Source organism: Equus quagga, chromosome 7 (assembly GCF_021613505.1).
Source record: "Equus quagga isolate Etosha38 chromosome 7, UCLA_HA_Equagga_1.0, whole genome shotgun sequence".
Taxonomy (NCBI): domain Eukaryota; kingdom Metazoa; phylum Chordata; class Mammalia; order Perissodactyla; family Equidae; genus Equus; species Equus quagga.
Window position 1 is genome coordinate 1069773 of NC_060273.1, and position 21147 is coordinate 1090919.

A 21147-nucleotide genomic window follows, 5' to 3' on the forward strand; every position below is an offset into this window, starting at 1 on the left:
CCAGCCGGGCCGAGCGCCGTGCCGGGTCCGCGGTGACCGCGCCGCCCGGGCCATGCCCGCGGGGACGCCGCCGGCCGCCGGAGCGAGGTGAGACGCGGCGAGGACGCGCGCCCCTTTGCGAGCTGGGACCCTCTTCAACTTGAGCGCAGCGGCCGGGGGCCCCCCTCGGCACGCGCCCCTCGCCCTGGCGGTGGGGGAGGGGCCGCCCAGCCCTCGCCCGAGGGAGGGAGGGGGCGGGCGGGGGCGGGGGGCGCGTGTGTCTCTAATAAGAAAAGACAAAGGCGTACCGGCGGCCGCGGCTGTTCCCGCAGCTCCGCTCCGCCCGAGGCGGGCGAGGGGTGTCGTTCCCGGGACCCGGTCACCGCCTGTCCCCCGCAGGTGCTGGCCGCCGCCACCATGACCGAGGGCGCGCTGGCGGCCGGCGAGGTCCGAGTGCCCCTGGGCGCGCCGGCCCCGGGTCCTGCAGCGGCGGGGGCATCCCCGGCGAGCCCTGGGGCGCCGGGGCGCGAGGCGGAGCGGGGATCCGGGCCCGGCGCGTCGCCCCCCGAGAGCCCGGCGGCCGAGCGCGGCGCGGAGCTGGGCGCCGACGAGGAGCAGCCCGTCCCGTACCCGGCACTGGCGGCCACCGTCTTCTTTTGCCTCGGGCAGACCACGCGGCCGCGCAGCTGGTGTCTCCGGTTGGTCTGTAACCCATATCCTTCCTGGGCCGCCTAGGTGCGGGGATCTGGGGCTTGGGGTTCCGGGCGCAGGACCCCATCCGCGTGCGTCCCCGCGCGCCGGGGCTCGTTAGACCCGGCGCGGGCCGGACACGCGGGGGACGCAGGGCGGGGGCGCGAGAGCAGCGTTCCTTCGAGAGAGGGGGCCCCAGGCCGCGCTTTGGGGGTCAGCCGGGGTATCTCCCCCGACTCGAATAGGGTGCCTCCGTTCCAGAGCCAGCCTGGGACGGGAGAGGGTGGAAGAGAAGCAGCGAGGCCACCGGGGGCTTGGAGGGGAGAGGGATCGGCATGGAGGGGAGGTGGGAACTTCGCGCGCCCCTATGCGTGGCATGTAGGACGGGAATTCTCCTTTCTTTCTCGGGCTTAGAGACCACTTGGCTTGAGGTAGAGCCCTCAGTGAGGAGACGCCGACAGTAACTAGAGTAAGGGAGCAAAGTTTTCATCCTGTGCCTTGCGCTTCGGAGCGCTGCGGGAGACCCGCGGGGGCCAGGCAGCCGTGCGCCCTCGCCGGTCCTTTTCCTCGGAGAGAGGCGGTGACGTTGGTTGTGAACTCGGCTTTCCGAGCTGAACTCGGTGCTGGGGCTGGTTTAAGTCATGCGCAGCTGGGGGTGGGGGGCAGGGAGGCAGCTGGCACCACACGCTGGAGTCCCTTCTCCCGTGCTTTCCGTGGCTGGAGAGGAAGGGGCCGCCCTTTCTACTCTCCGTGAGAACGGCCTGTATAGACTTTAAAAGAAGGTTCCAGAGCAGGGCTCGGTCGGGCCAGGAGGCATTTCTGGGATGCAGGCAGCAGGTCTGGTAGCCTGAAGCAGGTGGTCTTTGGGGACTGTGTCAGGGGGCTCTGCTTCGCCCGGCGTCCAGGCTGGTTCTCCCCGCCGGCCCGAGGAGCTGTTTGCTGGGTGGCTGGAGTTGGGGTGCTGTGCCGTGGTGGCCCTCCATCTGGAGGGATGGGGCGTCCTGAGCTGTCCACTGGGCAGGCAGGGGTGGATCCTGCACAGAAACTTTGCGTGTCTGACTGGAGGAGACAGACAAAGGCAAAATGAGCAATGTGTGTATATATTTCCCTACCTTGTGTGTTTAACTGTGTAAATATTAAATACAAAAGAGAAATCTGTACCAAAAAAGTAATAAAGTCTGTGTTTTTCTCTTTTGAAATCCAAACATCGGCTGAGTCAGGTTCGTCTCCTGGTTGTGAAGGAGATCGTTGTGGCCTGGACCCTGGGCTGCGGCCGGAGGGCCTCCCTCCAGCCTGGCACAAGCCTCGGTGCCTGTCTTTGTCCTTGTGGCTGGCGTGCGGGTGGGCATCTGAGGGTGTCCCAGCTTGCTCCTCTCAGCAGCAGCCAAGCTGACTTTGAGGTGGCTGTGGGTTTGTCCTGTCTTGAGAGGCCAGCCTGGAGGTGGTCAGGCCATCTCGTTCTGGAGGGAAGGTGGCGTGGCTGGGTTGGTGGTGGGTGATGGGGTGGGTCCCCTAAGGCCCTGGGACGGGCCGGGGCAGGAGGCCAGCCCTCCCTGCGTGTCTGTCATTTCTGAGCATGTGCACAGGCCAGATAGGGACAGAGCCAAATGGGCCTGCACTTTCTCTCTCCTGACAGCCCCCGTGTCTGGCCGCTCTGTCCCTTCACGGCTATGGGAGCCTTTGAGCCTGACCCCCGTGTTCCACACAGGCTGTGTCCCCGAGGATGTCTGACGAGGTTTTTTGTGTTACTTGGGACAGGGAAGGTGGAGGGTGCCTGGCCACAGGTTGGGTGAGGCCCAGGGGAGCCAGGGGCATCCACGTGCCAGTGTCTTCGTCCTTGAGTTATTTGACGATGCAAGGAAGACACTGCCCTGCAGCCCCGGGAGGACGCTGAGAGCAAGAAGGGCCCCGTCAGCCAGCTGGGGAAGAGCAAGCCATTCTCTCTGGCTGGCAGCCCCATCCTTGTGGTGGGACCACCCCCGGTGTTCCCAGGGGCTCCTGGCAGGGGGAGGAGGGGGCCGCCGTGAGTGTGACAGGTCCTTTGCCTCCTGCCATCCTGCGTGTCCCTGTTCAGAGCCGTCAGGTCTCCCAGGAGGCCCCGCCCCTGCCTGCCTTGCCGTCGGCGTACCCTGGTACAGTTTGACGCCCCTGGAAGAGAACTGGTGATCTGGAGCATCTCCAACCCCATTTTTCTTTTTCTTGTTGCTGGGGAGTCAAGGAGCTCAGATCCCGGGGCTGTGTTACTCCAGGCCCCCGTGGACGTCCCGCATCTGTCAAGTGGGTGGGCTTATCAGGGTCCCCGGCCGTGTGGGGATGCCGGCTGGCCTCCAGCAGATGCCAGGCCCTGGTGGGGGGCAGAGGGCAGGGGCTGTCGGCTGCAGGGAGAACCTAAAATAAGCTGGTGCTCCAGGACAGGTGGAGATCAGCTCCCGGGGAAGCCCATGGGGCTTCGGTCCCGGCTTTCTGGAGCGCTTCAGATTCCTGGGAGTCAGAGGGCCCGCCTTGTGCAAGGCAGGGGGCGCAGTGGGTGGCTGCTGTGGCCGGAGGGTGCCGCCGCAGCCTCAGTCTTTCTTTTGCTGGTTGATGTCGTGTCTCAGTCACCCGCCGTCCTAATGTGGAGCCTTGTTGTAGAGGAGGCTTTGGGAAGTAGCATAATTGGGTTCGTTCTGGGAACCCACTCCCTGTGAAGCAGCTCCCTGCTGTCTGGGGGCTGTCACAGTGCCACGGACCCGCCAAGCCCAGCCTGAGCCAGGATGCGATGGCAATTGCCATGCAGGAAGGGGCCTTCCTGGAGGCCCCTTTCTGGAGCCTCCATGTGGATGCCCCCTGCCCCCCCCCCCCCCCGGCACACAAACACGGGTATTCTGTCTTTGACTTAAGGGAGAGTGTGATGTACACGAAGTCGGGGGCCGGGGGATGGTCCGAGGACGGCTGTTATTTTATTGATTTACTTTGGTTTGGGGAATGTAACCGTGCTGGAACTTTGGGGCGAGTGCTGTTTCTCCTACACAGGGTTATTTATAGAGGCAGGTGGGTGGGATCTGTGTAGCCCGCTCGCTAGGCTGGGTTGTGTTCTGCCCGGGCTCCCCCGGGGTTCCTGACTCTGCGCTTGCCGGAGACGCAGCTGCTGTGTCCCAGCACCCAGGCCGGGCGGGGCCTCCCGGGGATGCTTGCCGGCTGGGAAGGGGCCCTGCTGGGGTCCCTGTGTGAGCCGCGGAGGCCGGCAGTGGCCCAATCAGAGTGTTGAGGGACTAGGAGGGGTCCGAGGGGGCTCAGGGATGGTGGGAGCCCCAGGACACGTCTTCATGGGGCCGGGCACCCAATGTCTCTCGGCATGGGGCTCGGAGAAGGCAGAGGATGTGCCAAGGTCACGTGGCTGCCAGAGGGCAGAGCTGGGTGAGCCCAGCCTGACTCTTGAGTCCCTGTGTGCGTGTGCCCAGCAGGAGGTGGGGCTGGACGCGTCCAAGTCCTTGAGGGCGTCCTGGAAGAGTCAGTGCTCCGGGCTGTCACGCCGCGCTGGGGTGCTGCCATGGCTGGGCTCACAGCGGGCGTGGGCGTCTGATGAGGACACGCAGGGCGTTGATCTGGATAGGGGAGGCCCTGATCTGCTGTCACCTGCCTCTCTGCACCCAGCAGCCCCCTTGGCCCCCACAGGCCGGACATGAACAGGACGGTCACAGATCCACCTCACTTCCTGACCTCATGGCCATGTCTCCAAGCACTTTGTTCTATGCGAGGAGCTTCAGGTGCAGCAGGAGTCCAGGCCCGGGTGCTCTGTCTCCCCCAGCTCCCTCCTGGCCCTGGGCTCCCCCATCCCAGCACTGACGTGTGTCGGCTTCCTGGATTTGGGCTCCTCGGGCCAGCCCTGCAGGGGTCATCTCCCTGGAGTCCGTGAGGTGCTCACAGGCAGGCACCAGGGGGCCTGGGGCTGGGCGGACGGAAGGCCATCGTGGCCTCTCTGTGGAACCCTGGGACGTGAGAGCAGAGAGGTCGTGTCCACTGTGGGCGCACTCGATCTATGTAGGCGCCCTGGGCTCCCTACAGCCCTGATTTCTCTGCCTGAAGAAGGAGTTACAGGCGTGTATGTGTGTCTCTGGAGTCCCCACTGTCACCTCAAGCTTGGAGAGCACATCTTCATGCTGAGCACTGACTGTACCTGGCTGCGGGGGTCGTCTTCCTGGGCTCCAGGGCTGGGAGGGGGCAGGGAGGCAGAAGTGAAGATGTCCCAGCTGAGACGGGAGGGTCTTGGAGAGAGGGCATTTCCCCTGAGAGCTGGGGGCCGGTGGGGGGTCAGGGAGGGCAGAGGCGGATCTCTGAGCGCCTGCGGGAGGGGGGGGGGGGGAGCCTCGTCCCTAGAGGGGCCCCTGGACGGGGGCCTGAACTCCTGTTGGCCCCCTGGTGAGAGCAGGGCTGTGGGGCCTTGTTCTGCTGGGTTCCACGGAGCGTCACGGCTGCTCAGGAGGGCTTTCTGGAGGAGGTGATGCTGGGCTGGGCCATGAAGATGGATAGGAGCTGGTGGTGGGGAAGGAACAGAAGGGCTCTTATGGGGTCTGTAACAGGTTCTTTTTCCGACAGGAGGGGCAGAAGGGCGTGATTGCTGGGGACCCTGCCCTGGTTGGAGGTCAGATCCGTGGGGCAGGCGGGGTGTGGAAGGGGCACTTAGCGAGAGCTGGGGTTTGCCTACCTGAGAGGCACTTGGCTGTGTGCTTGTCACTTTTGGTGCTTTGGGACTACCGGGAAGGGTCCTGGCTGAGACACCACTCTGCCCGCGGTGGCCTAGACTTCCAGCCTTGCCCCCCGCCCCCTTCTCCAGCACCTGCAGGGCCCTGAGCCTGTAGACAGTCAGTGCCTCTTGAGCTTACTGGCGGCCTGATTAGTTGGCGGAGCCCAGGAAATGCTGATGAAGTTCTCAGTGCGTGTGGCCTGAGGCCACGTGTGGCCCCCACACCCTTGTCTGCCACCGAGCTGCACCCCAAGGAGGTTCTGTGTGTCGGGGGGGCTACTCGGAGGAGCAGTGCTGGGCAGGTGGGGGCCCCTGTGAACACTCGTTGCGAGGCGGCTTCCCCCTCCTGGCCTGAGCTCTGTGCTGGCCCTCATGCTGGGCTCACGGTGGTCCTCCCCGAGAGGTAAGCACGGGGCTCAGCAAGCTCCTGCCACGTGCCCAGCACATCCAGCTCTTGGCTGCTCTGCAGTAGAGTAAGGCTGGCCTGGTCACTCTGTGTGTGCTCGGAAGGGCGGATGGACCAGATGGAGGCTGCTGGGGGTTAGGAGCCAGGGGGACTCCATCAGCTCAATGGCACAGGGACTTGGGGGGGGTGGACACAGAGCAGGAATGTCACAGGCAGCGGAATGGCAGGTGCTAAGGTCCTGAGGCAGGTGGAATGTGTCTGTGCCACTCGCTCAGGTGGGGCTGTGCTGTGAGGTGAAGGTGAGGAGGGGCAGGGCGGGCTGTAGGGAGGGAGGCAGGAAAAGCCTGTGAGCGTGGTGGGTGGGCTGGTGGGCTAGCCTGGGCTCAGGGAGTGAGTCTGTCTCCAGGTGGGGTTGGGGCAGTTCCTCCGGGTAGGGGGGTCAGTGTTGGGACCAGGCTTGAGGAGAAACCAGGGACAGGTGGACGGCACTTCAGGGGCAGAGACCAGGAGGAGGGAAGGTGTTGGTGCCCCCCCCCCCCACCTTTGATACCCAAGGTGGGGCATGGCCGGTGCCGGCCCTGCAGAGGAAGCTCTTGGACCCGGTGGGCATCACGTTTGCACCACCCGGACTCCGTTCTGACCGGGGGAGGCTGCAGCATCCCCCTGGCACGGCGGAGTGCTCAGAAGTGGTCTGGGGTGCTCCCTGTGCCTTCTGTGGCACAGTGGGCGCGGCGGCCGGCTCCCCGGAGCCATTGGTGAGACTCCCAGCCCAGGGTCGGGATGCGAAGGAATGCGGGGCTGGGCCAGCCTGTCAAACATCATAGGGCGGATCCGCGGCAGCCTGGCCGCTGGCGCATCTACACCCCCGGCCGCCCGGGGTCAAGGGCAGGCGGAAACACGTTAGCTTTATTTATGCTGGTGTCGCACACGCGTCCCCGCCCCCACCCGTGCAGGCCTGCCCAGGAAGGGGGTGGCGGCCCTTGAGGCTGAGTTAGGAAGATTCTTTCTTTTCGTGTTTCCTACAGGCCGGTATTTAACTCGAGCACAAAAGACCCGTTACTCTCCCCTCCCCTGAGCAGTTGATTTTGCACAACTGGGCACAATTCCAGGCACATGGACCTCGGTTGAACGTCCAAGGGGGCAATTGAAGGGGGTGCCCGTCCTGGGCGGACACGAAGAGTGTGGTCCGTCCGATGGCCCGCAGTGACTTAGGTCCCAGATGCCCGGTCAGAGATGGGGGCCGGGAGCCCAGACGGGATGGGGCGCGGAGGGAGGCAGCCCGGCTCAGTGAGTTGGCAGCAGGCTCGGGCGGCGTCCCCGGAGCGCCGTGCCCGCCACGGATGACAGATGGGGGCCGCTCTGCCGTGCTGGCTTCACAGTGCGAGTAGCGGCTCCTCATTTTGCTCAGAAGGGGCCCGGCCAAACAGACGCACGCCTGCCGAGGGGGGTGCGGGTGTGCCGGCCCACGTGGCCCGCGGGCAGGCGGCAGGGACGCGGGTGTCCCCGGCTCCGGGGCGCTCGTCTCCTCTGCTGCAGGGAGGAGCTGGGTGTTGGCGGTGCTGTCAGAGCCTGGAGTTCTGATTAGTGGGGACAGGTGACGAATGTGCTAAATTAGAGAGTGCCGGGCGGGGGACGCGGCTGCCTCTGTGTACTCTGCATGAGGGGGAGGAGGGTGCTTCAAGTGGCGGGGACCCGCCTCTCCATGGCCCAGTGCAGCTTGTGGCTGCGGGGGGACTTCAGGGGCTCCGGGAGCACCCCACTTCTTAAAAGTGATGCTGTCGAGGGCCAAGGCTGTGTCCTCCCCAGGCCTTGACCGCAGCGGCTTTTCACCATGGCTGGGGCCAGGGCTGGCAGAGAGAGGACCCCAGAAGCCGCTCCCCATCCCTGAGTGAGGGGCTGCCTGGCCTGACCCGGTGTCCTGACCCCCCAGGTCTAGCCTGTGTGGGGGTGTCGCCAGCCCTGTCGGCTGTCTGCTCTTGCTCCCGCACAAGGCCCCGCGCCAGACCTCCGTCTCGGCATCCAGCGGGCCTGGCTGGTAGCACTTGGGCAAAGCAGGGAGCTGATGTTAATAAAAACCCTGCTGGATGAGGGGCCGAGGCGGCCGGGGCCCGGACAGTGATGCTCAGCGGCTGGGGCCACAGCCATCCTGGCCTGCTCAGGACCAGGGGGCGGGCCTGTGCTCCTGGGTGGGCACGGTCCCGGTCTCGCCGCCTGGAGCTGCGTGCGCGGAGCCTGGGCCTGGCACTGGTGGAGACACCTTTGGCAGGCGGCGGCCAGGCTGCTGGGTCGCGTTGTCCTCTCTGTTCTGGGCTTGGCAGTGTTCCCCCCTCCAGGCTGGCCTTCAGGTGAGGTCGGACGCTGGGGGATGGCGGCCTGGGCGGGGGACCGGTCAGTGTCCTTTCTTGGGCTGAGGTGTCCAGCGGGGGGCCCTGGTCTCTGCTCTCTCCCCATCTCCCCCTTTGTCACAGTCTTTTCCTTCCAGTTCTCTCCCCACATCTGTCTGCACCCGGCAGGAGGTGGTCGTCTGTCGGCCCCTCACCGGCCTGAGGACTGTGGTTGGGACACCCTGATGCCTCTCGAGGGGAGCAGCCTGAGTCAGTGACCACCCCCTCAGGGAGGCCGGGGCCTCCCAGGATTCCTGGTCGTAGGAGGAGGGGGCTAGTAGCTCCTTCCTGAAGTCTGGGTGGTAGCCCCATGCATGTCTCACTTTCTCCTCACATCACGTCTGATCATCTGCAGTGACTGACTGAGCAGGGTCTGCCAGGTGTCCCGGTTCAGGGGGTGAAGTGCCCAGTCTGGTCCACAGCCGGCTGGTGAGAGGGCCGTGTGGCAGAGGCTCCGGGTGCCTGCTGGGGACACATGCCCCTGACCGTGCTCCTGGCCCCAGCTGAGAGCTCCCGGCCTCCCCTGGGGTCCACTAGCCCAGCCGGCATGGAGGGTGCACAGCATTGGCCGTGATACTGGAGGGAGGGGGAGGCTTGGGGGATTGTTCCAGAAGGCACACACCCATGGGGTGGACAGAATTTGTGTCTCTGAGGCCGAGGCCGCGAGGCGGGGTGGGCTCTGAGCCTGGGGTGCCTTTCCTGCTCTCAGGAGGTCAGAGGCTGGCACCCCACTGTGCCTGGGGGTTGAAGCCACTTGGTCACCCCCCCGAAGCCGCTGGGCCTTGTGGACGAGGTCGCCTGCCGGGCCTCAGTGTTCTGGTCTGAGGGTCCAGAGAGCTGGACCCTCGAGCTCTCTGGTTGTGCTTGTCTGTGGGCAGCCATGCCGCCAGCAGGCGCCCCCTCCCCACACACTCCCCTGGTTGGAACAGTGGCACAGGATATCACCCAGGGGAAAGTCTGGCTGCTGGGGAGCGTCTGCTGGACCGCGGGCTGAGGGCCCGAGTCTTTCCTGGGAGGACCCCGAGGAGCCAGGCTGGCCGTGAGGCTGGTCGTGGGAGGGACTCTCTCGGCCACCAGCACGGTTCCCCTGGGCCTTTGGGCCCTGCCCATAGGAGCGAGCCCCCCTCGGGTTCTCAGGTGCCAGGCCTCAGGCCGAGGCCCGGGTGCCCGTTTGGTGCCCTTGGGGTGACCTTTGAGCCCTTTCAGCCTGCAAGATGCCCCAGGTCTGGGGCAGCTGTGTCTCAGTTGCCCGGCCTTTGGCTTCCTGGCTTGGACTGGATCTCAGTGGCTCCGGTGTCCATAAGGCGGTACCCAGCTGTCGGCCCCCATGTCCCCTGAGCCCCCCTGTGGTCGGCCTGGAGCAGGCTGGGTCGGCCCTGGAGCTGTGCGTGCTTGTGGCTCCGCCCTCTGTGCTGGCCCCGGGGAGTCGGCCGAGGGCACGAGAGAGACAGAAACTAAAGGGCAGCAGTGTTGGGGGCTTGACAGAGGCCGGACCCCTGCCCCACGCTGGGGGCATCGTTCCAGGCCTGGGCTGAGTGGCCAGGGGCAGGCCGGTTGGCACTTAACGGTGGACAGAGTAGAGGGGCCTCATCCTGGGGTTGGGGACGGTCAAGGGATGTGGCTGTGGGGGTGTGTCCATCGTCTACACAGTGTGGCACGCATCAGCCAGTGTACTGGGCTGAGTAGTGCCTGCAAGATTCATGTCCACCTAGAACCTCAAAATGTTACTTTTTGGGGAAATAGGGTTTTTGCAGATGTGACCAAGTTAAGATGAGGTTGGACTGAACTAGGGTGGGCCCCAAATCCAGTGATTAGTGTCCTCGTAAGAAGAGGAGAGGACTTGGAGGAGTCCACGTGAAGGTGGAGGCAGGTGTTGAGCTGGTGTGTCTGCAGCCCGGGGTTTCCTGTAACCCCTAGAAGCCAGGAGAGGCTGGACCGGTTCTCCCTCAGGGCCCTGCAAGGAACCAGCCTGCGACACCCTGATCTCGGGCTCCGGCCTCTGGGCTGCGAGAGGGTGAGCTCCTGTGGGTTAACCCCGTGGTCTGTGGTGCTTGGTTACGGTGGCCCCTTCCCCAGCTCACACACCCTGGGCTCACCCTCCACCATCCCCTGAGGGGGACGTGGGAGGTACTGGACACGTCGATGGGAGGCAGGCCCTCGTAGGATAGGTCGCAGTTGGCCTGGCCCCGTGTCAGCCTCTCCGACAAGGAGCAGAGCCCCCGGGAGAGGAACGTCAACCGTGAGATCGGTTGTTCTGAGCGCCTCGTTGCGAGGGCGGCCTGAGATTCTGAGCGGTTGACTTCGTGCCCATGTCCTCTGAGGATCCTGGGGAGTTGCCAGGAGGAGCCAGTTCACCCCGCCCTGCCCGGGGGGCTTCACTGAGGAGGTGTCCGTTCATGACACAGGGGTCTTCAGGGGCTCTCCTGCTGGACTGGCCTCTCCCTGCAGGATGCAGCCCTTGGAGACCCCCCTGGGAGTCTGGGACCCTCTTTCAGGGAGTGCCACCTCCATGCTGTCAGGGCCATCAGGGGCTTTCCTGCTGACTCAGGGGGTACAGTTTTGGTCTGACGGCTACACAGGGAGCCCTGACTTTGAGCCCCGCTTGGCTCTGTCCTGAGACCCTTGGCTGGACAGATGGCTTCCTGCAGCGTGTGCACGGGTGGCTGACGGGCCAGTGGGGCCTGATTTCCGGCTAGGGACCTGATCTGGGAGCCGTCTCGGCTCCAGCTGCATCTTCCTTTGAGCAGCTACGGAGAAGCACTGTCCAGAGAAGAGAAGGGCTCCAGTCTAGAGGTGGGGTCCCCCAAAGACTCCCCCTGCACTGACCCCAGAGCTTGGCCCTTGGCTTTCTTGGGTGATGAGGGTGTGCTGCCTCAGGCCCCAGCTCTCTGGGGTCCCCGTGCCCCCAGCCCAGCTCGAGAGGGCCTGGGGCATCTCAAGGCCATGAGGCTGTTTCCTGGTGACCCTGGGCTTCCCAGGGCTGTGTTCGGGGATGAGGAGCAGCACTTGGCTGTGTGTGACAGTAGGGGACAGGCAGACAGAGGAGACCCAGGCCCTGCTATGGCTGAGGGCGACCACTGCCACTTCCGGCTGAACGGTGTCCAGGGTGGGGATAGGGGGTGACCTGCGGAGGCCGGAGTGTGAAGGTCAAGGCAGGTGGGCATAATTAAAACATGGGGAGCTGATGGGCTGCTGGGGAGCGGTGGTCAGGTGGTTGGGGGTGGCCCCTGTCCACCGTCCCCAGCAGGGCCTGATGGGTGTCAGGAGCCTGGTGTGGGGACAGGGAGACGGACAGCTGAGGGCATCTGGTGGGGGGCCCGCAGCCTCGGGGCCTGGAAGCGTCTCTGGTGTTCCCCCTGGAAGAGGGTGCCCGCGTTGGTGGGCCTGGCGGGTCTGCCCAGCAGGAGGTCTGTGCCCACTGCGGACCTCGGACCCAGTCCCAGCAGACGAGCCTGCCGCAGGGACAGACCCCGGCCTGGAAGCACGGGGAGCGGCCACCGCCTGCCGGGAAGGTGGGGCCAGGTGGGGGCAGGCGGCACCATCCTGCCGTGTCCCTTTGTCTCTGTGAGAGTCGCCAGCCTGATGAGTCAGCCTGCATTAGCGCCTCGTAGAGAGGAAGGAGGACGCGATCTGGTCCTGGGCTCTGGCCACAGAACAGGCCCGCCCCGTCCCCATGATGTCGGGATGTTGGGAGGGACGACGTGCCTGGCAAGGCTGGCTGCGCCCTCGGGTGTGGCGGGCTGGTGCGCTGAAGTTCCCGTGTGGCGGCCGTGTCCTCCAGGCCACTGACCTTAGGGTTCAGTGGGAGTTCTGGGTTGCATAGAATGCCCCGCAGGGGGCAAGCAAGGCACTCTGGGGAGGTCTCCACAGAGCGCTGGAGACAGAGAAGGTGCCGACAGTGGAGACAGAAGGAGGTTGGGCAAGTATGGGACATGGGGATAGGGACGGGGCCACCACCTGGGAACGACCCACGTGAGCTGAGCACAGCGCTGCGAGTACATGAAGGTGGGGGCAGGAGGTGCGCACCATCATCCTGAGGAATGTTCTAGAAGCCAGAAGCGGTGTCCGGGTAATGGCCTGCTGGGTGGGCCTGGGGCACAGAGGCTCACAGATCCCAAACCTGGGGCCACAGTTTGACATTTTAGGATCTAGGCTTTCCAACGCTCCTTCCTTGATATTCCAGGGCATGTTTTTTGACTTAGCGTTGAAGTCTGCCTCAAGGAAAAAGGAGGGAAGGTGGAACTGTGTCAGGAACCCCACGGGCAGACACAGGGTGGACTTGGGGAAGGGGGTCCAGCCTCACTCCCGCCCGGCATCGGATCAGCGCCGTCATGGCCCAGCAGAACTTCCTTGCTTGGAGCTGGAGAATGGGCACCTGGGCACCGTGGTGGAGGGTGGGGGTGTCTGGGCCTGGGCACACGGGGAGCCCAGAGGAAAGGTCTGGAGTGCTCAGGCTGGGCCTGAAGCTCCCCCTCTGCCCAGGCCAGCCCCGAGGCCAACTCCCTGGGGCCATCACTGATTCCAGCACACAGTGGGGCCACCATCCCTGCACTGGCTCTGGGGTTGGGCAGTGTCCCAGCACCCCACTCTCTCCCTCTGTCCAGCGTTTGGGTGGTCTCCCGCCCCGAGATGATCTCTTCTGTCCTAAAGTTCGCGTGGCGGACCCCTCCCCTCCTACTCAGTGTGGGGGAGCAGCCCCTGGTTTGTGGCTCCTCATTGGGTAACTGTCTGCGTCTGGCCCAACCCAGTAGGCTGCTGTCACCCGTGTGTGGCTTGAATGGCAGGCACACAGGCCCAGCCTCGAACAGGCCCCGTGTGTCCTCTGATCACCGATCACCACATTCCTTTGCTGTGACCGCTCGTCAGCAGCCACAGACAGACACCGTCAGGAGACGATCCCGTCCACCAATTTAAGCGAAGCGACTGCAACTCAGTGGCAGGATCTCCTGCATTTGGGTGTTTCCTCACTCAGTGTGTTCAGACCTGAGGAGGAGGGCAGGCCGCCCGCGTGGCCGGGACGGGGCTAGGGTGGTCAGGTTCTTCCCGAGAGGGAGGCATCCCTCGCCTGGACGGCTGTGCTGGGCTGCGGGTCACGTTCCTGCCCGCAGGAGATGGGAGTGCCCTGTGGGTGAGGGCCGGCCGCCTCTGACCCCGGAGCACGGTGCCAGTGATGGGGAGGTTCCTCCCATTCGGTGCAGGGAGCTCTTCGCTCTGTCCCGGCCTGGAGGGGCACTTCAGCACCTGAGTGCTGTCCACCGATGAGGAAACTGAGGCTCAGAGCGGGTCCCTGCACAGCCCCGGGATTCGGAGCCCAGGCAGGCCCACTCAGGCACCCCTTGTTGTTCTTTCAAAGTTTTGTTGAGATGTGATTCCCACGCCACACAACCTGCTCACGTAAAGTACGCAATTTGGTGGTTTTTACCGTTGGGTCCGAGTTATGCGGCTATCACTACAGTCGGTTGTGGAACTTGCTCATCACCCCGAAAGGAGACCCCATCCCCGTTAGCAGTTGCTCCCCACCCCCTCCCCCAGCCCCTGGCACCCGCCAGTTTGCTTTCTGTCTGTGGATTTGCCTCTTCTGCACATTTCGCAGAAATGGACTCGCACCACGTGGCCTGTGCCTGGCTTCTCTCCCTGGGCTCGATGTGCTCAAGTTCATCTGTATTGTGGCGGGTCAGAGTTCCTTTCCTCTTCATGGCTGCGTAATATGCCGTTGTCTGGATGGGCACGTGTCCCCCATTCCCCATTGATGGACACTCGAGTGTTTCTCCGTTCAGGCTGCTGTGAATGGAGCTACCGTGAACAGTCATGTGCAAGTTTCATTTGCGCTGTCTTCAGTCCCCTGGGCACGTACCCAGGAGCGGAGTTGCTGGGTCAGAGGGGAACTTTGTTGAATCGTTTGAGGAGCTGCCAAAGTGTTTTCCAGAGCGACGCCTCCTTCCTGACCCCTCACCCTGCTGGACCTGGGTCTCTGAGCCGCTGGCTTTGCAGCAGCCTTGGTGGTGCCAGAGGAGGCAGCCGGTGGGCATCAGCACCACCCCCGCCCCTGCCAGAGCTCGCCCGTGTGAGCAGGGTGCTCACTGCCTCCCCTCCCGCAGACGCTGCCGGGGCGTCCGCCTGGGAGGTGGGTAGCCCTGCCAGTCAGTTTAGAAGCGGGGTCTCAGCAGCCTCCTGGGTTGGAGCGGCCCTTCTGGTCTGGATCTGCCCCCCGTGGACCATCCAGGTGGGGCAGGCGCGTGGGAGCCACGTCCGGGCGCACAGGTGGGCTCACGGGTGGGGCGGCGCAAGGCTTGGCGGCGTGCAGCCTGGGCGGGCGGCGCCGAGCCGCGGGTGGGAGTCGCCGGTGCGCGTGTGTTTGCTCGGCATCCGTCCTTCCGTCAGCCCTCTGGAGGATTTCAACACCCACACTTGAAATAAAAAAAATTATTAATGAGCTTGGCGCGGTTGCCATGGGAACCTGTTGCTAATGAATCTCTGGGGTTTCCTTTACCTTCGCCGACAGGCCAGCGCTGCACTCCCCAAGACAACACGTTTCCCACTAATCAGGTTGCCGTGGCAACGCCGTCGCTAATCCCCAGCCAGGCTCCTGGTGTACCGGCCTGGCCCGAGTTACATAAAGCAATTTAGCGCGACTGAGGCTGCTCCCAGATGAGAGACCCCTCGGCCGTCCACCTGACTCCCTGGATGCCATCTCCATGGGCGTCCCCGCCATCCGCTCTTCACCCCCTCTTCCAGGGCCACACGTGGGCTGTCTCAGATGTGGAAAAGGGAGGCGCCCGGAACCCATGGTGTATTTTTTGCTAGAAAGGGAAGCCCTGGAGGTTGGGCTCTTTGCTGGGGTCACTGTGTCTGCGGTGCCCGGGGGCCGGGATGTCGTAGGTGCTCAGTAAAGTGCACGCACAGGGGAACAGCCCGCGGAGGTGACCGCTCACCCCCAGGCCCACTGGTGGTGGGAAGACATTCTAGAAGGAGCGTGGGCACATGTACCCCGGGTGGACCACAGTCACAAGGGGCACGGGCAGGGGAAGCGAGGGTGGATTCCCATGGCCCCCACCCTATCCTGTGATGGGAGGGAGGCGGGCGTGGGATGCCCACGGCGACCATCCATGCTCTTGGCTGACCCCCGGGAGCCCATGTGATGCGGTCTCTTCTGATGCCAGCCGGATGCCCGGGGCTGCACTCAGTGGGCATTTGTGGTGGCCATCAATGACCCCTTCTCCTGTCTCTCCAGCCAAGGATTTGAGGCCCTACTGTGTGGCAGGCCCCAGAGTGGGGATCCGAAGCTCTCATGGTCCAGCCGTCTGCCTACGGCCTGGCTCTAGGACAGGGTCAGCTGTGCCAGGAGGTGCCAGCAGCACCCTCAAGCCGGGTGGAGGCTGCTGGACCGGGATTTTGGTGCTCTGGCAGCTCTGGGGTGCCCTCCAGCTGCCTGAGTGGGTGCTGGGTGGGAGGCAGGTGGCCCTGCCCAAGTCACCCCCCATAGTTGAGGGGTGTGCTGCTGTATGGGGAGGGCTTCCTGGAGGAGGTGGTCTGGACAGAACCCTGATGGGAATGGGAGTCTCTGTCAGGGCAAAGCCTAGTGTGTCTTGTAGACCCCGATTTCCCCAAAAAGCTCCTTGCTCGCTCGGGCTGAGCCGTGAACCCAGCTCAGGGATCTGCTGGGGGCACCAAGCCCCTCAGACTCCTGAGCAGCCCCTCCCCCACCCCCTCATTCTGGGGTTGCCTTGTTCTGGAGCGATCAGGACGCCCCCAGCCTTGCTTCCTCGCTTAGTCCACTCCAGCAGCCATAACAAATTCTCCAGATCTTGTGGCTTAAACCTTAAATGTATTTGCTCCGGGTCCCGGAGTCCGAGGTCCGAGGTCCGGGCGTCAGCTGGGCTGGTTTCTCCTGAGGCCTCTGTCCTTGGAGTGTAGATGGCTGTCTCCTCCCTGTGTCCTCATGGGGTCGTCTCCATGTGTCTGTGTCCCAATCTCCTCCTCTTATGAGGACGCAGTCACACGGGATTAGGGCCCACCCGAGTGGCTTTGTTTTCCTCATCACTTCTCTAAAGACCCCACCTCCACATGCAGACTCATCGAGGTTCTGGGGGCTGGATTTCTCTGGGAGGCAGCGCAGCCCACAGCACCTCCCTGGACCCCACAGGCCCCGGCTGGGCCCTGCCTTCAGCTCTGGGCTTCTCTGGTCTTCCTGAGCCCCCAGGCAGCTCCCCGGGGGCAGCTCCAGGCTGGCCCGGCCTCCCCCACACCCTCCTGGCACATGGTTCCCGGCCCATGTGGGGCCCTCCAGCCACACCCCCTCTGTCAACTCTCTGCTACCAGCCTCAGGGTCCCCCGACAGCACCCCACTCTGAAATACTCTAGCAGGCAAGCATCTAAGCCGGGGGCCCAAAATAGGGCTCATGGGGGGAGCACTTGTTCCCACAGCCACTGCCACCTAAATATACAGCCCTGTGTGGCCCTGGCCTCTGTGTGGCCCCGCCCGGCTGCCCTCCACAGACAGCGCCCCTCACAAGGTCCGGCTGCCTTCCCGGGTGAAAGGGGAGGCCGTCCTGCAGCCCCCGGGGCCCCCACGACAGGGCAGCGTGTGGAGGTGGGCCCGGGCTGGAGGTCTCAAGCCCTGGAGAGCCCCCTGCCCGTCCGGGATGAGCTAAGGGGGTGCTTCTGCCTGGGACCTGAGGCCAATAACTCAGGTGCTCAGTAAACACACAGTCGGGGCAGAGGGAGGATGGAGGGAAGGTTCTAGATCATTCCAGATAGTAGTGTGATCTTCTGATGCCAGGGGCCGCAATCTTGGGGTCTGCTGGAATAGGGGTGCTGCAACCAGAGAGGGGAGGGAGGTGGGCTGGGCCGCGGGCAGCAGTTCCAGGCCCGAGGCCTCAGGTCTGTCCGTGGCCAGTGGAGCTCCCTGGCCCGTGGCTGCGTCCATCTCTCCAGGACCTGCCAGGCCTGGCCTGGCCCTTTCTCAGGCTGGGCGTCCAGGGAGCCAGGGACACTGGTTCTGAGAAGAGAGGAAGCTGGGTCTGGGTCTCGCCCTCAGGACAGGGATGGCGGCCATCTCACAGCCCCGTGGGGTCCTGGGTGGTGGGGTGGGGTCTGGAAATTGTTCTCCTTCCTCCGGTGAGCAGCAGGCAGATGGAGGGAGGGACTGATGGACAGGTGGCAGGCAGGGGCGGAGGCCTGGAAGCCTCAGTGGTGCCCCATCCCTGCCGCCAGTCCACGCCACACGCAGGGCAACCCCAGTCTGGGCCGACACCACGGCTGAGGTCAGGTGTTGGATCAGAGGGATGTCCCCGGGAGCCTGTGTCACCCTTGCCATGCACTCCTGCTCGGCTCCCCGAGCCTGATGGGCTCACATTGGAGTGGCCGGGGCCCCACACGGAGCCAGGAGCTGTAGGTCATCAGCACTCGCAGCCCCAGAAGCGCCCAGGGTGTGTGGGGCCCCGGCGGGTGTCTCTGGGCCGGCTTCTGTGTGTGGCTGTGTGGTTTTAGTTCAGCTTCTCCAGTGCTGTGAGGATTTTTTCTGGAAGGAACATCAACTTGAACTTGCTAATGGAGGCTTTGACCAAAGGCAGAAGGGGCCGGGTGGCTGTGACTCCCTCGTGGCCGGGAGTGTCCAGGCAGAAACATCAGGCTAGTGGCCATGTGAAGGAGCTGTCTCCAGGGGGCTCCGCGGGCCCTGCCAGCCCGAGGCGGGACAGGGCTGCGGCAGGCTGGGTGGTGGTCGGGGCCGGGTCCCCAGTGTCCACTCCGGCCATCCAGGCTCTGTGGGTCGATCCCTCCAGCCTTCTCTGTTCCTCTCACAGCTGCTGTGGCCAGCACGTGTGGCCTGAGGCGTGGCTGAGCTGGTGTCTGCTGGCCCGTTGTGGCTGGGTGTGGGCTGGGGTTTGTGGCTGTACATGGTCAGGGTGACAGCCCAAGAGGGACGGCCCCAGGTACCCTCCCACCCGGCCAGTGGCTTCCACTGTGCAGGCCAGAGTGGGAAGGTCACTGTCCAGACACGTGCCCCATGTGTGGGTGTCAGCAGAGGGATTAGAGCAGGGTCCCCAGTGGCAACAGACGCCCCAGGAAGTGCCTTCTCCTCCCGGCCTGGGCCAGACCCAGATGGTGGGCGTGTTGGGGCGCCACGCAGGGCAGGGGGCTCTCTGGGCCCTCCTTCCAGTGCAGGCTCCCCCCACCCGGTGCCAGTGGGCCTTCTCCCACCTGGGCCTTGGTCCCAAGTTCTCTTCCTGGACCCCCGTGGAGGTGGTGTTCTCCGGACCAGCCCCGGCGCTCCTTCCCCTGCCTCCCAGCCCACAGGCTGACCCACCTGGTGGAGTGGGCAGCTCCCAGCCCTGGGCTGGGCATCAGGAATTCAGGAGCGAGCTCCTGAGTTATGTCGAGTGTCTCATGCCTGCAGTTCCACACAGAGCTCCCTCGTCCGGGGGTCGTGCCCCGTCCCAGCCAGGGCCCTTGCAGGTCCCATGGGGAGTGGTTGGGCAGGGAGTCTGGGGGGAGCCCTGATGCACGAGGTAGGGGTGCCCTGCGGCTACGCCCTCCACGGACCCCCATGCAGGGTGGACGTCCTTGCCCAGTGACCACTGAAGCCTCTCTAGGGTGGGGAGGGCAGGGCCATCGGGAGGGCATTAGCCATTCCCGGTGCCGCACCCCACCCCGATGGCCATGGGGCTCCCCACCCTGCTGCCTGGCTCCCCGGAGCCTTCCCCGGGGGGCAGCTGGAGGAGCCCAGCCCTGTGCCCGCCACTCAGGGAGGCCGCCCTCTGTCCATCTCTCAGGCCCGGCTCCTGGCCCAGGCTGGGCGGGCTGTGCCCCGTCGCAGCCTCGCCCCTCTGCGTGGCTGGATTCCGTGGAATCACCCGCAGAATCACGTCGGAAAGTTTGGGGCTGGCGGTGGTGGCGGCTGGGGTGTTTCCTGCCCGTTTGAAATACGACCTGCCGGCTGGTGGGAGCGAGGGATGTTTTAATTCCTAATTTAGACTGTTTATCTGCCGAGCTCTGGAGGCCGGGCAGGCGGGAAGAGAGAGTCCCCCGCCCGCCCCTCCCGGGGCGCCGCTCCTGCTCAGCTGCGTGGTGGGCTCGGGGCGGGCTCGCCTCTGGACATCGCTCCCCACAGTAGGCTGGGCACCACCCACCCTCCCCACACCTTCCGGCTCTTTCTCTAGGACGGGGACCTGAGGGCATGTGTGACTGGCCAGGAGCACAGTGTGGCAGAGTGGGGCCCGTGGGGCCCGGGAGCTCTGACGAGTCTGACGGCCAGGCCGGGTGGCCGCCTCTGTGGCCCCTGGGTTGGAGTTTTACTGTAAAAGACAGGAGACACAGGGAGAGGTGGGGGGAAACCAGGTCAGTGTGAAGCGAGTCAAAACTCTCCTCCCCCTGCAGAGCCCCCCAGGCCGCTAACAAGCGTGCAAGGATCAGTGTGCTCTCTCCGACTTTAATGAGGAAATGTGTTTCCTTCTCCCGCGAGGGATGCTGGTTGAGGCCGGGGCTGGCTTCGCGGTTGCCGTGCCAACCTTCCAGTGTCCCCTCCGGCACATCCTCTGCTCTGGGTGGGACCCGCCTCTGGAGGGGTCTGGGGGCCTGGCCTCTGGGGCGCCCATACAGGCTTGCTGCTCACAGCTGGGAGGGCCCTGGGCTGAGCTGACCCCTCACAGGCAGGCTGGGAAAGGTGTTTCTGAGTGGGGGGAGGGACTTGCCGAGGGTCCTACAGCTCTGGGTGACCGAGCTCTGGGCCGCCAGAGTGTCCAGTATGTGGGCCAGCAGCTGCTCGGCACCGACCATGGGGAGTTGCCTTGGGACCCAGGTGTGGCCTCGTGCAGGCGCCCCAAGGGGCTGGCTGGCCAGGTCCCCACGTCCAGCTCTGCCCCGACCCCATGCCCAAGCCCTCTCCCTTTGTGCACCCTGGACCGTGGCTGACTGAGCCTGTCCTGGTCCCCCCGCCAAGCCTTTGTGCTTGCGGAGCCCTCTGCTCTTGTGCCTGTCCGCCCACATCAGCATGCGCCCCCATCCTCCTGGGCTGCTCGCCGCAGCCCCTGTGGTACTCAGGAGCCTCCTTCTCAGAGACCCCTTCTGAGAAGCGCTCCTCCTTGGGATGAGAGCCCTGGAGGCCGGGGGATCACCAGGGGCCATAAGAATAAGGGCCGAACTTGGGGGAGGTTTCCTGGGAAAGCCGCCCGGGCTGTGGGAGCTGGTCCTGGACTGCGTGACGCTATCCAGACCCCACACCTCCCCTTCCGGGCAGCAAGCCCCCCTCGCCCTACCTGCTGGCCACAGGCCGAGGTCCAGCCTCCTTGATGCTATTGCCCCGTCCAGAGCCAGCTGCTCAATTGCAAACCCTCACAACCCTGAACCTTGGCCCTAAGGAAGCTTCCAGAAGCGTGTGTGGCTGGTGGGAGGTTTCTCTAAAATGTGCCATCCATGTCTACGTGCAAAGGACACCCCTTGGGCTTCTTTCAGAGCTCTGTGCCCCCACGCTCAGCCCGGGCAGTGCGTGGCACCGGCTTGTGGAGGGAACCCTGAGAGTGGGAACAGCAGGTAGCCGCGTGCCGTGCCCCTCGGAGCTCAGGAATTCCCTAATTAGAGGATTTGTTGTGAAAGTGCCCAGTTCCCTCTGAGCGGGCTTCCTGCAGCCACGGGGATGGACGCTGGCCCTCAGCCCTGTAGGCAATTCTCCTGAGGGTGGGGGTGGGCTGCGGGGGGTCCCTGCCCCAGGAGGGGTGGCTTTGCATCCTCTCAGGGGCAAGGATCTGCCCGTGGGAAGGGTGGCCTTTGTTCCTCCATGAGGGACCCTTCAAGCACTGAGTGGCCCCCAATCTGAGGCCCTCAAGGTCTGGGCCAGCCTTGTGGTGACATCTTTAGTCCTCCCACAGACAGCAGGGGGGTGTCTGCGGGGGCAGTGGCCATGCTGGGTGAGGGGGCGTGGAGCCGCCCTGTGAGAATGGCGTTCATTCGAGTGGCTGGGAGGGCCTGGA

At 64.6% G+C, this 21147-nt stretch overlaps 1 protein-coding gene across 8 annotated transcripts in view; it reads left to right on the forward strand.

The window, feature by feature from the left end:
• Positions 1-26: 26 nt before the first annotated feature.
• CACNA1H (calcium voltage-gated channel subunit alpha1 H) overlaps positions 27-21147 on the forward strand; it is a 69165-nt gene continuing 48044 nt past the window's right edge. For 7 of the 8 annotated variants that reach the window (XM_046668043.1, XM_046668046.1, XM_046668048.1 and 4 more), the window contains exon 1: positions 100-692. In XM_046668043.1, the coding sequence (XP_046523999.1) occupies positions 397-692 (296 nt within the window). In that variant the 5' untranslated portion in view covers positions 100-396. The other variant, XM_046668044.1, reaches the window with a different exon arrangement.